General features: G+C 43.9%; 1 protein-coding gene across 3 annotated transcripts in view; it reads right to left on the minus strand.

The window, feature by feature from the left end:
• col4a6 (collagen, type IV, alpha 6) overlaps positions 1-11,391 on the minus strand; it is a 30,493-nt gene extending 19,102 nt beyond the window's left edge. For 2 of the 3 annotated variants that reach the window (XM_074662014.1, XM_074662012.1), the window contains exons 1-15: positions 11,275-11,391; positions 11,101-11,145; positions 10,873-10,992; positions 10,736-10,798; positions 10,332-10,367; positions 10,156-10,218; positions 8,751-8,786; positions 8,582-8,623; positions 3,716-3,805; positions 2,666-2,719; positions 2,499-2,561; positions 2,217-2,261; positions 1,874-1,927; positions 1,585-1,654; positions 1,217-1,477 (exon numbers count right to left, since the gene is read on the minus strand). In XM_074662014.1, the coding sequence (XP_074518115.1) occupies positions 1,217-1,477; positions 1,585-1,654; positions 1,874-1,927; positions 2,217-2,261; positions 2,499-2,561; positions 2,666-2,719; positions 3,716-3,805; positions 8,582-8,623; positions 8,751-8,786; positions 10,156-10,218; positions 10,332-10,367; positions 10,736-10,798; positions 10,873-10,992; positions 11,101-11,139 (1,036 nt within the window). In that variant the 5' untranslated portion in view covers positions 11,140-11,145; positions 11,275-11,391. The other variant, XM_074662015.1, reaches the window with a different exon arrangement.
• Positions 11,392-13,822: the final 2,431 nt, after the last annotated feature.

Consider the following 13,822-nt stretch of genomic DNA (forward strand, 5'->3'; position numbering starts at 1 on the left):
TGGTCTGAAAATGCCTTTTTTAAACTTTACATCCATGAACAGTGAAGGACACAGTGAAAGAGCAGCTTGGCGTCACAGTGTGAAATAAGTATTAGTCCCTTTGGTCAGCTATGAAAGAGTTGAGCTGCTTTTGCAAGATGACAGATGCTGACTTTCATAGAAGTGTTTAAACATGTTTATATTTGATTAGAATATAAAACAGAACGGTGCTTCAGTGATTTTACATGGACAATAATGACAATGAGCTACTCCCATTAAGCAGCATGCATGTTCTGGTTTAGGCACAAACACAAACAAAGGAAAGAGATGCTAACAGTGCACCATGACCTCAGGTCAGAAGAAAAGTGAGAAACTGAAATTAAAGCTTATAACTTATCTTTAAGACTTTAAAGTGCAACAAAAAGCAGAAACAATCATCACTGCAGGTCCTCTTCTGTCTTTGTTTGAGTGTGCCCTTAAAATAAAAAGACAAAACCTCGCTGCCATGCATCATGTCCAGGTAAAATCAGTGAATCCGCAGGCGACACCTTGTGGCCAAAGATGAGAAAGCAGCTTGGAGTAGAGAGCCTCCCATCCAAGTCTGAAGCCTGTCAAAGCTCCTCTCAGCTCTACTTACCCCCCGCGGCACCCTCCACACACAGTTTAGCATTTTAAAAGCTTTTAATGCCTGCTGAAGTTTGGTTTGCTGAGAATCCTCTTTCGACAGCCTGAATATTGCCACGGCAACCATGGCAATATGGCCGTCTATAGAATACCTGCCTTTGGGCCTGGGTTGCACCTCAGGATAGATGACACATGGACCAACGGCAAGGCCTTGGAGGACAGTTAAATCAGTCAGCCATGGTTTTTAGACACTATCATTAGCCTTATGCGTTAGAGAGACTTTCTGACATGGCTGTTCAACAATATCCGAAGTCCATCTTCTTTAAAGAGCATCTCTGTCAGTACACACTACGTTTCATGTTCCCTTAGTTTATCCTCCTGAGGGATCTTTAATTTAGCTCTGTGTGATGAAGGACTCAGACTTACAGTCATCTGTCAAAAAAATTAATTAAACAAAAGAATAATTCACAACAATCCATATTCAAACACATCTTAAAGTCCTGTGACTGATGGACAAAGTCCCTGACCAGTTCCTGGTCTTCCTTCATTATTTAGCTCTTATTGGACCATCTGTGGAAGGAACCAAAGGTCTGTTTAAGCCATGTGAACATACTAGTTGGGCCCTGAGGTCCAGGAGGTCCGGGAGGTCCTGGGAGTCCTGGGGAGCCGGGAAGACCCTCTGGGCCATAGCCAGGAATACCTGGGTTACCCTTCTCTCCCTTTGGGCCTGGGGTCCCTGGAAAGCCGGGGGATCCTGGGCGACCTGATCCATATCCACCAAGCCCAGGTTGGCCTGGTAATCCTGGGAATCCTGGAGATCCCTGGTCACCACGGGGACCAGGAAGGCCTCTGAGACCTGGGGTTCCTGTTGGTCCTGGGTCCAATCACAGAGCAGAAGTCAAACATGTGAAGTGTTTGTCTTTAAGCTTCCTGTGGCTGATCTCATGATGTCTGATGGTCTAATTTCCATGTGTTTGGTACCTTGAACGGACGAGCCGAAGTCACTGACGTAAGCAGGAGGACCTGGTGGTCCCTGTTCCCCAGGGTCTCCCTGGGACACACACACACAGGGAAGGGAGGAAGAAACAAAAAGGTGTGAAGCTATTTAGTCTCCACATCTGATGTGACAAATGCAGATGTTCATCAACATGTGTGTGGTACCTAACTTCAGAGCTCAGTCAGACTTCTTTGGGGCTTTGGGGCAAACACTCGAACCTAAGTCCAGCTACCTGACTTTAGAAAACACACCCCTTCACACACAGGTGTTTACCTTTGGTCCGCTGTATCCGGGCTGCCCAGGGAAGCCAGGGTTTCCTCTCATTCCCTGTTAAAAAATACAAAGGTTTAAACTGGACTGCAGCATGGGGGGGGGGTCTAGCATTGGCCCATCTGGTGCACAAAATGCATATTGCAACAAATAGAGAACCACTGGTTTTATTCTCTCCTCAGAAGTGAAAGGAAAACCTCTTTTAGTTCCAGCCCACGTACAAAGACAGCTTCAGTCATCAGAAATTGAACATGTCAAGTCAGACTTTACACAGAGGGGTTAAAAAGAACATGATACTGCCATAAAAAGCTTCAGTTTATCGTTTCATTTTATTACAAAGACCTACCTGAAGTCCAGGAGCACCTGGAGGTCCATTAAAACCAGGGGCACCCTGTGGAGTACAATCCACCACAGGAGAAGAGGTAAGGGTAAGGTAAAAGACTTGATTGCCAACAAAAGAAGACTGTACACAGTGACACACATCACTTTACAACAACAGATCTGAATACAGCAGAGTCAGAACTAAGGCTAACCGATCCCAGCAACCTTCAAGGGTTGATATACAAGATTACATATATCTGTTTCTCTTTCTAATATCTCTTAAACATAGTTATCTGTTAGCGCTCACCCTCCCTCCGGGGTATCCAGGGATTCCTTTCTCTCCCAGTTCGCCACGATATCCAAAGGGGCCCTGAAAAAGGGGAAACAGAGAGTTGACTCAGGTCCACTTCACCGTGTCCTCCCTCAGATCTATGTGAAGTTAAGAGTCCCAGAGTAAAAGACAGAAATACTAACAGGTCGGCCAGGAGACCCAGGGAATCCTCTACCGCCTTTTCGCCCAGTTTCACCCTGTCAGGAGAGAAGCAAGAGAACAGATTCAAACCCTGCACAGCATCAAAAATAAAAAAGCATTCAGAACATGAATCACATCCACATCTCTCTGATCCTCTTCCCAGGTCTTCAAACCTGGACTTACCTCTGACACCCATCTAAACAAGAGAGCCTGTGGCTGGTCCAGCACATTCAGACCTACCCTACGATCCAGACTCATGAAGAGAGAACCTCGAATATCGTCAACATGTTGTCAAAGTAACCCCAGTCCAGAGGAAACTTGTCAGGTTCAGGGGCACATGGTTCTATCTGGTCAATGTCTTGATCTGCATCTTTCTTTAAACTTACAGGAGGGTTTCCAACAAACCTGCATCCCCTTGTCTCCTTTGGGAAAACCCACAAACTCCACTATGCCATTGATCATTGGCTGTCCAGGGTCACCCGGCAGGCCCACGTCACCCTGATGATGCATCCAGGAGAAAGAACGGTTTATGTTGGTTGAGGGCGCTGGGTACGAGGCGATACAAGGTAAGACGGCGGTGGGGTTTTGAGACATTCAGGGGTATTTAGGGGGAATGGAGGGACACTTGGGCTGGAGAACGACCTTTAGTTGACTGAGGATGAGGGCACTGAGGGGCTTTGATAGACGGAGTGAGGGATGAAGGGCACAGCTCGATCCACTTTGAGCTCAATCATGTCATTTTAGCTCCACCTGGTGGTGGGGGGGGGGTTTGTTTTGGCTGATGTGGTTGTGGACCAACCTTTCCATCTCCTCCTCCTGTACCCAAAGGCTCCTCCTCCTTTACTCCACCCTTCCTGTGATGTTTGCTGTAACCACAGCTCCCATTCCTCTCCTGACGTTTGAGTTTTGAGGATGAGCAGCCTGCTGGAGCATTACTTTACACTGAAACCCCACCACATCCAGTTGTTTTTGTGTGTGTGTGTGTGAGTGTGAGTGTGTGTGTGTGTGTGGTGAAGCATTACATCAGCTCCTAGCCTTCTCTGCTGTGTTACCTTATCTCCTTTGTAGATAGTGAGAGTTATTTCGCTTATGAGTGACCCGTCGCCGGGAGTACCGCTGGGTCCTGGAAGACCCACATCGCCCTGTAGTCCAGAATACATACAACACACTGTTAGCCAATCAGGAAGCAAGGCAGCAGACAGGAACAGGAAATGAAAGGAGACTGGTGTGAGTACAGAGGAAGAAAAGAGATGTTTATGTGCGGAGGAGGATGATGAAACAAAAAAGGGAAAATGTTAAAGGTCCCATATTATGCAAAAATCACTTTATTAATTCTTTTGGTGAAATTTGTGGGTCTTTGTCTTTCCTCCCAGCCCACAAAATGTGATATTTAATGACAAAACCTGTACTTAGTAGTGCTTGTGGATGTAAAATCCTGGAGAGAAATCTCCCCAGCAGCGAGGAGGAGAATGCTGAAGTTGAAGAGCCATCACTGCTCTGTTTTTGGCTGTAAACAGCCACATAGTTCCATGCTCAAGCTTCCCATCTTGGAAGAAGACAAGACCAAGCGGCTAGGGTTCATTTATCAAGGAAATGTGCTGCTACACTCATTTAAACTGTGCATGTGTGTGCTAGTGACTTAACTTCATGGCCGACTGCTTTTCCGACTTTGGACAGTACAACAGAGGGCTAGCGACTAGCCTGGTTCTGAATCCAGGCACATTACCAACCATCCACCAACAAACCTCGGACCCTGGAAATGTGAGTATTTTAAATGCTGTGTGCTGTGGAGCGGATGTAAGAGCTTTTCCTCAGTGTCCCCCCTGTCTCTGTTAGCTTCAGGATGCTAACTTAAGCTGCGGTTAGCCTGTTGTTTTAGCCTGTAATGTTGCGGTAAACAAGCTTCAATGTGTTCTAAACATTGTGCACTCAGAGCTCATGATGTCGCTCTTAGTGACGCTGAAGAGTGGGGCGTTATCGGTGGTGGCTCATTTACATATGAAGGCCACGCCCACTAAATCAGAGCGTTCTGAACAGACGGGCTATGAGAGCCTGGAAACAATGCTGCTGTTCTTGATTTATTGGCTTTTTGGACCAAAACATGTTACTACCATTTCATGAAGACATCAATGATCCAAATTAAACTGCAGAAAAGGAGCAGAATATGGGACCTTTAAGTGAATAATAAATGAACAGATTTTATGACTGAAGTATGTAGACAGACAGACAGACAGATGGATAGATAGATAGATAGATAGATAGATAGAAAGATAGATAGATAGATAGATAGATAGATAGATAGATAGATAGATAGATAGATAGATAGATAGATAGATAGATAGATAGATAGATAGATAGATAGATAGATAGATATATGTAGTTTAACAGCTTGTTGCCAGATGTAGCTGAATCTAAGAACAGATTTTTTTTAACCTTTCAGGTAAACAGAGGAGATATGAGACGGTGCATGGAATAAAGAGCAGAGAGCATGAAGAAAGAGAAACTTGGGAAAAGAACTGAGAAGAAGGAGAGACACACACACAAAAAAACAAGAAGCAAAAGCTCAGAATACTTCCTCTCTTGTCTTTACCACTCTATTTCCCCAGAGTAAGAAAGCCACAAATCTTTGATTTCCCCTGTACAGCGATGCCTTTCAACGGGCTATCAGTGAACCCAGCTGTCCCCACACTAACCCTGAATCCCTCTGTAGTAATACCTCAAAGACACCCCAGCATGTGAAGGTTTTGGTTGAGCATAACATGCATGCACGGTGTGAGGGAAATGACTGTTAGTACTGTGTGTGACTGATCAAACAAAGATGGGTGGGTTTACGAGGGTTTAGGAGTTAAAGAGCAGGCAAAATGAATACAAATCCCAGAATTCACCCCCAGGTGACTGTGAATGAGAGGGAGGTTTGGTGCAGTGTGAGAATAGGAGTGAGTGATTTCAACACCCAGGTGTACAGTCCACAGGTCGTCCTCCAGACCGACAGCTCAGAAACTTCCACTCTGGTTCAGAGTTTGAGGAAGTGTTGTTCTCCAGGTTTAAGGAGATAAAATCATTTCACTTTACGCTGCACGATCAGATCAAGATTTAAAACATCTGATCCAAATCAGGAGCAAAATCTTCAAGTGAAGTTTCTGAACTGTCGTTTTCAGGGATGAAACAGGGGTGTGATGCCACCAGACCAATCACAAACTGAAGTCGAAGCGGATTAGGACTCTGTGAAACCCAGGACTACTTTGGATTTAAGTCTTGATCTTATGAAGAAGCTGGTTTTAAATGGAGCTCTGTGAGCCAGTTTGTGACTGATCTCAGCAGCATCACGGATCATTTGAAAGAACAAACCAGACTGGATCAGGTAAGGGCTCATGTGATCTTTATCATTCAGGAAACACAGGCAACCAACAGGTCAATCTGGAGAGGAGGAGGAGGAAGAGGAGGAAGAGGAGGATGGGGTTGTCTGGTGAGTTATAGAGGGATGGAGGGATGGGAGGATGGGGAGTGAGTTAATGTTGGACGGAAGAAGTGCAAGCTGTCAAAGCCACCACCAGTCAGATTTAACATGCACGGTGTTATGTCCAACCAATCCATTCAACAGACAGACAAACACACACTCTCACACACTCACTCACACACACTTCTCAGACCAAGTTACAGCTCTATGAGCCTGATGATGTGAAAGTCTGTGACTGATGCTAAAAGAGAGGAGAGAGTGAAGAAACCACATTGTTCAAGAGCTCTATGAATTCACACCGCAGCTCTGGACTCTGGAGCTCTTTAAGTTCTGAATAAAATCCATTGAATGAAGGGAGCAGAAGCCTGGAGGAAACACTGCCAGGGCACCAAGGTGCTGAATTTAAAACACTTTAAATATATGTTAAAGAAGAACTAGTTTGGCTCAGGTGGGGACTGAAACTTCAAACCCTGTGTGAGTCTACCATCTGTGATTACAGAAATCTATAAAAGTGGTGGAACTTTAAATGTTAAAGAGAAATATCAAACATGTTAAAGATTCAGTGAGGAGGATCTGTTTAAATTGGCCTGCAGCATCACCTTTTGGAGTCTCACACACACTGTCCCGAAGACATCACTCTTCACAAGTGTGTTTGTTTTGGAAATGAATGGAGATCAGATATTTGAGAGCTTGAGCCTTTAAGATCGTGTTTTAGCCTTTAGTTTGTGTTTTAGCCTTTAGATTGTGTTTAAGGCCTTTAGCTCCTATTTTTGCCATAGACTGTACAAAAAAACAAAACAAAACAAAACAAAAAAAAAACAGGTGTTTTCTTGCTCAGCTTGAAGTGAGGTCGCCACAAAAACTGCTCCCCCTGGTGGCTGGCTGCAGTATAGGTCAAAAACTCTGACTCTCCAGTCATTCCAGATGGGCTGTTGTCAAACTTTAAAAAATTTATACACCTGATAGAAATTTTTCTCACTGCCGATTGTTGTGGTGATTTAAAGATATCATTTGGCTGCCTTGTGTTCAAGTCCTCTTTTTTTCTGAAAAGTTTCAGTTTCATTAGTTATACGAGGTTAAAAACAAACGTTATACGTCATGTTTAACGATAATTGACAGCTGCTGTTCTTGTGTATTTTTTTCGGGGATTGTAAAATATGTCAGGAGGTAGAGTCAAGAGGTGATTAGACTCTCCAAAGAAAAAAATAATTGTTATTTGTCTCCACTCATATTCTCCCAGAATCCCTCACAGTGTGTACTGCACAGACTCTGGCTACACAACTACTGCCAATGGCTGCGCCTGTGACGGGGGTATTTTGGCTTTAAAACAGTACAACAGCAATGGTGGAGCCACACTGTCCAATCTATATACAGTCTATGACTTTTTCCTTTAACCTGTGTTTAACCTTTAGATTGTGTGTTAGTCTTTAGCTTGTTTTTTTACCTTAATTCTGTGTTTTTGCCTTTAGGCTGTGCCAGCCTTTAGCCATGCTTTAATCTTTAGTACATGTTTTAGCCTTTAGCCTGTTTTTTTTTTTTTACCTTAAACCTGTGTTTCAGCCTTTGGCCTGTGTTTTAGCCTTTAGCTTGTGCTCTATCTCTCTCCTGTTAATCTTCCTCCTGCTCTTCTGTCCTTTTCTGTCTGACAGTTAGGCTCCAGTGTCCACCATCACTACAAAATTAATCACAGCAATCGTTTCTACACATAGATCTTGAAGGGATACTATTTCTAGATTGGTTAGAAATTCCTCACTAGGACTTTAAAGGGGAGCTGGTTTGGCTGTTTCTGTCCCTTTAGAGAAAGTCCAAATGTAGCTTCATATAATGCCAGATACTTCCCTCTTCAGTAACATAAATCTGTTTCCCTTCAATGACTGAGCCCAGTTAGTGCTCCCATAACGCTCACCTGGATGTACAAACACCAAATGATGAAGGTCACAAAAGTCATGTTTGGTTTGAATTGACGTGAGCACATTTTTAAAATCCAGAAACTGAGTTTGGATTTCTTTTTTTCTCATTAAAACAATTTGCCACCTGAAATACTAGATAAATCGTTTTCAATACCTCGTTCTTTCTCTTAGCAGGATAGGTCAATACTGAAGCAGTCCACTCAGGAGCTGGAGCCCCATGCAGAGCTACATTAAGCCTCTGAGTTCATTCAGTAAGAGGGGAAAGTGATCTCCATGGTCAGAATCAGTTTAACAGAGATGATCGATTATTTACCCCCCAAACATTCACCTCAGTGCTGTGGTTTCCTCTCTCTCTTTCTCTGCATCATGACATAAAGTTTTCTCAGTCTCTCTGCGTCCCTGTGTCACCAAAGAGCCCAGTCATCTAACGTGTTAGCTGCTCTCATTATCATTATCATTATCCTTAAAGAGAACAGGAAGTTCAGAGAGAGAGTTTCCTGAGAGTTTTCCTGTCTACGAGTCTTTAAGAGCTCCTCAGTGAACCTCCGTACCTTGTCTCCTCTCTCTCCTTGGTATCCGTCACTACGGCTCCCCTAAAGACAGCAGAGGTTAACAACAACACACTCTGAACACACACACACAGTAGCTTTAAATCAGAACTGGAGCATTGTTACTTTGACTATAACATCTCTCAAACATCAGATCAAAGTCTGTTCTTACCATCAGCCCCGGGGGACCAGGAGGACCAGGGAGACCCTGAAAACAGATCACACAGTTAGACTCGAAACATGTTTTTGAAAAACAGAAACAGCATAAAGATGTCCTCCAAACCCTCTCTGAGTTCCTCACGTCTACACCTTATTATTTTATCAAAAATACTAATTAGGGTCCTCTCTATTGTTTTTGCTTTGTTACTTCTTCTTGGTCTTCTTGGTCTTCTTCTTCTTCTTCCCCACTCCAAGTCTTTGCACTCCAATTTGACCCTTTAAACCTGCTCAAAAACTCACCAAAATTGGCACACACCTCACAATTGGCACAAATTAGATATATTACCAAACTTGACCCCCAATATCCATTGATTTGCTCTATAGCGCCACCTAGGTACACTAAAACACACTAAAATGGCTCTAGTGGGCAGTAGTAATGTTGTATAGAGGTCAAACCAACGTCAAAATGTTTGTCTCATTGAGATTCATATAAAGCTCTGATGGATCTATCTCAAAAAGAAAGCATGCAGTTTGCCTTTCCAAATAAAATTGTGACACATTTTTGCCCTTTCTACAAAAATTACCTCCTCCAAAGCCATACATGGTATCAGCTCGAAATTCACCGAGATGACAGAGTGCCTGCTTTACCAAAGCTTTATGGGTTCTCAGCTCTCAGTCTACCTTGGTGTATTTACAGTGAGGTGTGGATTTATAAAATCAATGTTCCATAGATGATTGATCCAGAAAAGATGAATCTGTAAATACTTTTCAAACTCTTCCAAAGTATTTTTTTGCAGTAGCTTTTTTTCAGGATCCTTATTTTCATAACGATGTTCTGCTGATGTACCAAAAGATGAAATGGTACCTTATTTGTGAAACCTATACCAAAGTATAACTCTCACACAGACACACAGAGACGAACACACTCTGTGCAGCAGACAGTCAGGAGGACAAATCTCTGTCAATTTTTAAGCACTCCTAGCGCCAGCTTTGTTGCTGTCCTCCACCCTAACGCTGCCTCCCCCTGGAATGGCTACGTATGCCGTGGTGTACTGACGTTCTACCATAACGCAATGAACCTGATGAAAAGGGTATAACTGGATGAGGTAAGGTTTTTCTCAGTCTTTAAGCTTCTGCTCTTCTTAAATACAGAGACAGAAAGTGTTTCTTATCAGTCTGTGTTATCCTGATGTGTTTTTCTGAGCCTTCAAACACTAAAAAGGACCTGGGATCTTAATTCATGTTTTTCATCAGCTCAAACCTTTGAGGACTCAGTTCAAAGAATGAACCCTTAATCCAGAACAAATATCTCACTTTACTGGAACTACTGAAGCAGGTTGGTCATCACTGTGCAACAAACTGCTGTTCAGAAAACCTCGGACGTGGTTTTCAGTGAAAGAAACACGAGTTTCACTTACAGGGTACCCATCAGGGCCTCTTGGACCAGGAAAACCAGATGGACCGTCAGGACCTTGTCCGCCCTGCAGAGGAGAAAAATGATGTTTAACAAACATCAGATCATTTAAAGCCACTCACAGAGCTGTGATGTGCTTTTAAGGCAGTAAGTATGAGTTATAGGAGGATCATGTCTTACAGGGGGACCTGGTACTCCTGGTGCTCCTGGGATGCTCTGAAGAAGGAGAATTAAAAAAACAGGTGAAATTATTAGAAAATATTAAATGAATTAAACCTTTAGATCTTTGTCTCAGTGAATGTTGTTTCCTCCTCTTGTGAAGATCATGAACTTAAACATAAACTGAAAACTAAATGAATGTTTATTGCAGCATTCCCTGGTGGTCAAACACTATAACTGCATCAGGCTGGATCAAACACATCATTAAGTAAGAAGAGTAAGAACATGGAGGGGGTGAAGAAGGAGCTGAGAGATCAGAGTAAAGGGAGAATAAGAAATGAGAGACACAGGGACAGAAGTCTGTGGTCTAATAGACCCTGAGAGTCCAGCAGACTCTTACACTGTCCGTGAGTGAGCAGACTTACTGTGTATCCTCCGTCTGAGATGTACCGGGGCTCTCCTTTCTGACCTTTGGGCCCAATGGGTCCCTGCAGGAGGAAGAACAGGATTAAACTCTGAACCACAGGACGGCTCACAAAGAGGATCTGAAGTCTGTCCTCACAGCGAATCCAGGAGCTCCAGGTACTCCAATCCCATATCCAGAGTCTCCGGGCTCTCCTCTGGTTCCATTACAGCCGTCCAGTCCTGGAGGTCCTCTGCTGCCCTCCTGACCGGGGTGACCCTGAAACCATGAAGATCAACAATCAGTCCTGATGGTTTTTCTGAAGCGTGAACCATAACGTGAACTGGGAACAGGACTGGATGTAGTTGGTGTTTGTGGGTCACTCACAGGTACTCCATCATTTCCCTGAAACCCCGGCACTCCCATGGGTCCCTGCGTGAGGAGGTAATTCATCATGGTTACTCATTATCAGTTTAAAAAGCATCACCTGGTGGTGAGAACGTGATACTGCACCATGGACAGCAAATCCCCGAGACCCATGTTCAGATCAAAAACACCCACTTTGTCTCCTTTGGGCCCAGATGGTCCTTTCAGTCCAATGTGGCCCTTCTCTCCTTTAGGCCCTGCATGCCCTGGACCTCCACGTGGCCCCTCGGCTCCACTCTGACCCACTTCACCTAGAGGCCCGGGACGACCCTGAGAGGAGACACAAGTCAGTTATTAGAAATATAAAAAGAAGCAGAGCTTTGGTGACCTCTAGTGGTGAGGATGCAGAATACATTTACTCCACAGACACTCTCATCCACCAGCTCAGAACATGATGAGACCTTTAGTGTCTGCAGGAACCAGCCTGGGCCCTGGGAAGAACCCCACATCAGCATCAACAGACAACCACATGGGACCAGAACTCATCAGGATCAGGATAATTTAATTTTCTCCTCCTCCTCCTCCTCTTCCTCAAAGATTATAAACCAAAGAACTATATCACTCTTTGGTTTAAAGCTCAGGGAACCTGTCCGGTCTTGTACCCGTCCTTTCTCCTCCTCAGCCTAAGAGTGCTTTAAGGTCACTCTGTCACACTATAGGCTAATAACAGAAAAGTGATGTGTGTGATAAATAAGTCTCCCTCCTGTCATCAGCATCGTTGATTACCCATCCTCCTCCTCCTCCTCCTCGGGATGAGCCACTTGGAGACAAACTTTTGGTGAATCCTTTGGGTCTTTGTGTTGTGGATTTAATGAGTTTGTTTACACGAGAACAGAGCAAGTCCAGGCGGAGTAAACCCAGCAGTCAGTTTTCTTTCCCTCAACACGTGAGTGAGCTTCACAATCCCAGAACTCAGAGGGTTGAAGTGCTTTATGTGGGCGTGCAGGGGCATGTGGGCTCAGGTGGTGGTCTGGGACAAAAACTAGTGCGATTGACGGCTTTCTGGTGCTACCAAGCATGGAAAAAGTTTGATTTACGGTTTATCCTTTAGAAAGTTAAAGAGATAAAAGTGTAAAGTTGAGGTTTCTTTTAGTTCTTGCTGCAGATGAAAGGTTGTGCTATCATTTTTGACCACAGGGGGGCAGTAGAAAAACAAGGAAGTAGCCTGACATGCATTCACACCTGAGCCCTGACTGCAAACAACATGCTATTAGATTAGCCTAGCTTAGCTTACACATCTGCAGCAGCATAACAGAGAGAAGCAGGGACAGGAGTCTGCAGGAGGGTCAGAGGAGAGCCTGATAGTGTTTAAAAAGTTCCTTCTCTAGCTTTGAGCTTTTTTAAGCTACCTCCCATAGTTTGATCCTTGAGAGATGTGATTACTGAGCTGAAGTGCTCTGAAATGATTGTGGATGCACTGATCTAACCACACATCAGTCAGGTCCTTTAAACCAAGCCAAACCAGGACTGGGCCATTAATCAAAAAATAAACAAAACTGACATTTAGAGCTTCTAACTGACATACAACTTTCATGTTGAATATTTTGATTATGAAACAACTATTTCTAGCTGTTTTTTCTTTGTACCTTTACTTTTGATATTTAAATACTTTTAATTTGAGCTACTTTAAGACTTTTACTAAAACAAATTTGAGTGGGTGACTTTCACTTTCAAGGAGTAGATTTCAACTAAGTATCTGTACTTTTACTCAGGTATGGCTTTCAAGCACTTTTGGTGACACTGACTGCCGTCGATTCAGCAGGTCTCTGAACAGGAGCGTCATGGTGGAAAACTCAAACTCTGAGCTGACAGCTCAATGTGAGCAACTCTTACCCAAAAGAAATTGCTCGTCTCTGTGTGTGCGCACACACGTGTTTGTGTGTCTGTGTGTGCATCGGGCGGAACTTTGCCATGCGTTATGTAGAGAGTGGAGGAGAGTTGGACACCGATTCTCATGGATCCCTCAGAAGCATGTGCACACAAACACACACGTGTGAACATATGAACTTAGCTAAACAATGTATGGCAAAATGCACTTCTTTAGAGACCTTTGGAAATGTTGCCGTTGAGCCTTTAAGTGGGTCTCATATACTGTATCAATTTAGGGGTCTCAGACCCCACTTGACCCCACGTATTTTGCACAGTGAAAACGACAGATATTCAAAGTTGGGTTTTTACAGGTATTTACAGAAAAAACTAAGCTGAGAGTGGGAGAATCCTGAATTGACTGAAATCGAGATAAAAGGGTCGAGTAATCGTGATTTTTGCAATAACCACCTAGCGCTAACCCAAACTACAGCTCACCTCGTTATTTAAGGAGCAGGTAAAACGTAAAGGAAGTCTAAACTCAAAACAAAGATGTATGCACACACACACACACACACACACACACACACACACACACACACACACACACACACACACACACACACACCCTTCATTAGACTTAGGGTAAAGGTTCACACACCCCTTTATTATTTCCCTGCACACACACACACACGCAGAACATAAAGAGCACGGTAATCGTTGGCTCCACACCTGGAACGATTCATACATGTCAGCTCTGCCTGGGAGACAAAATCATTTCACTCTGAGTGGGTCTGACACAGAGAGAGAGAAAGGGATGAAGAGATGGAGGGATGGAGAGATGGAGAGGGTGTGAGAGCAAGCACAGAGAAGCTGA

The sequence above is a fragment of the Halichoeres trimaculatus genome, unplaced genomic scaffold (genome assembly GCF_033239565.1).
Source record: "Halichoeres trimaculatus isolate MK-OKI-2021-1 unplaced genomic scaffold, fHalTri1.1 fHalTri1_scaffold_22, whole genome shotgun sequence".
NCBI classification, from domain to species: Eukaryota; Metazoa; Chordata; class Actinopteri; order Labriformes; family Labridae; genus Halichoeres; species Halichoeres trimaculatus.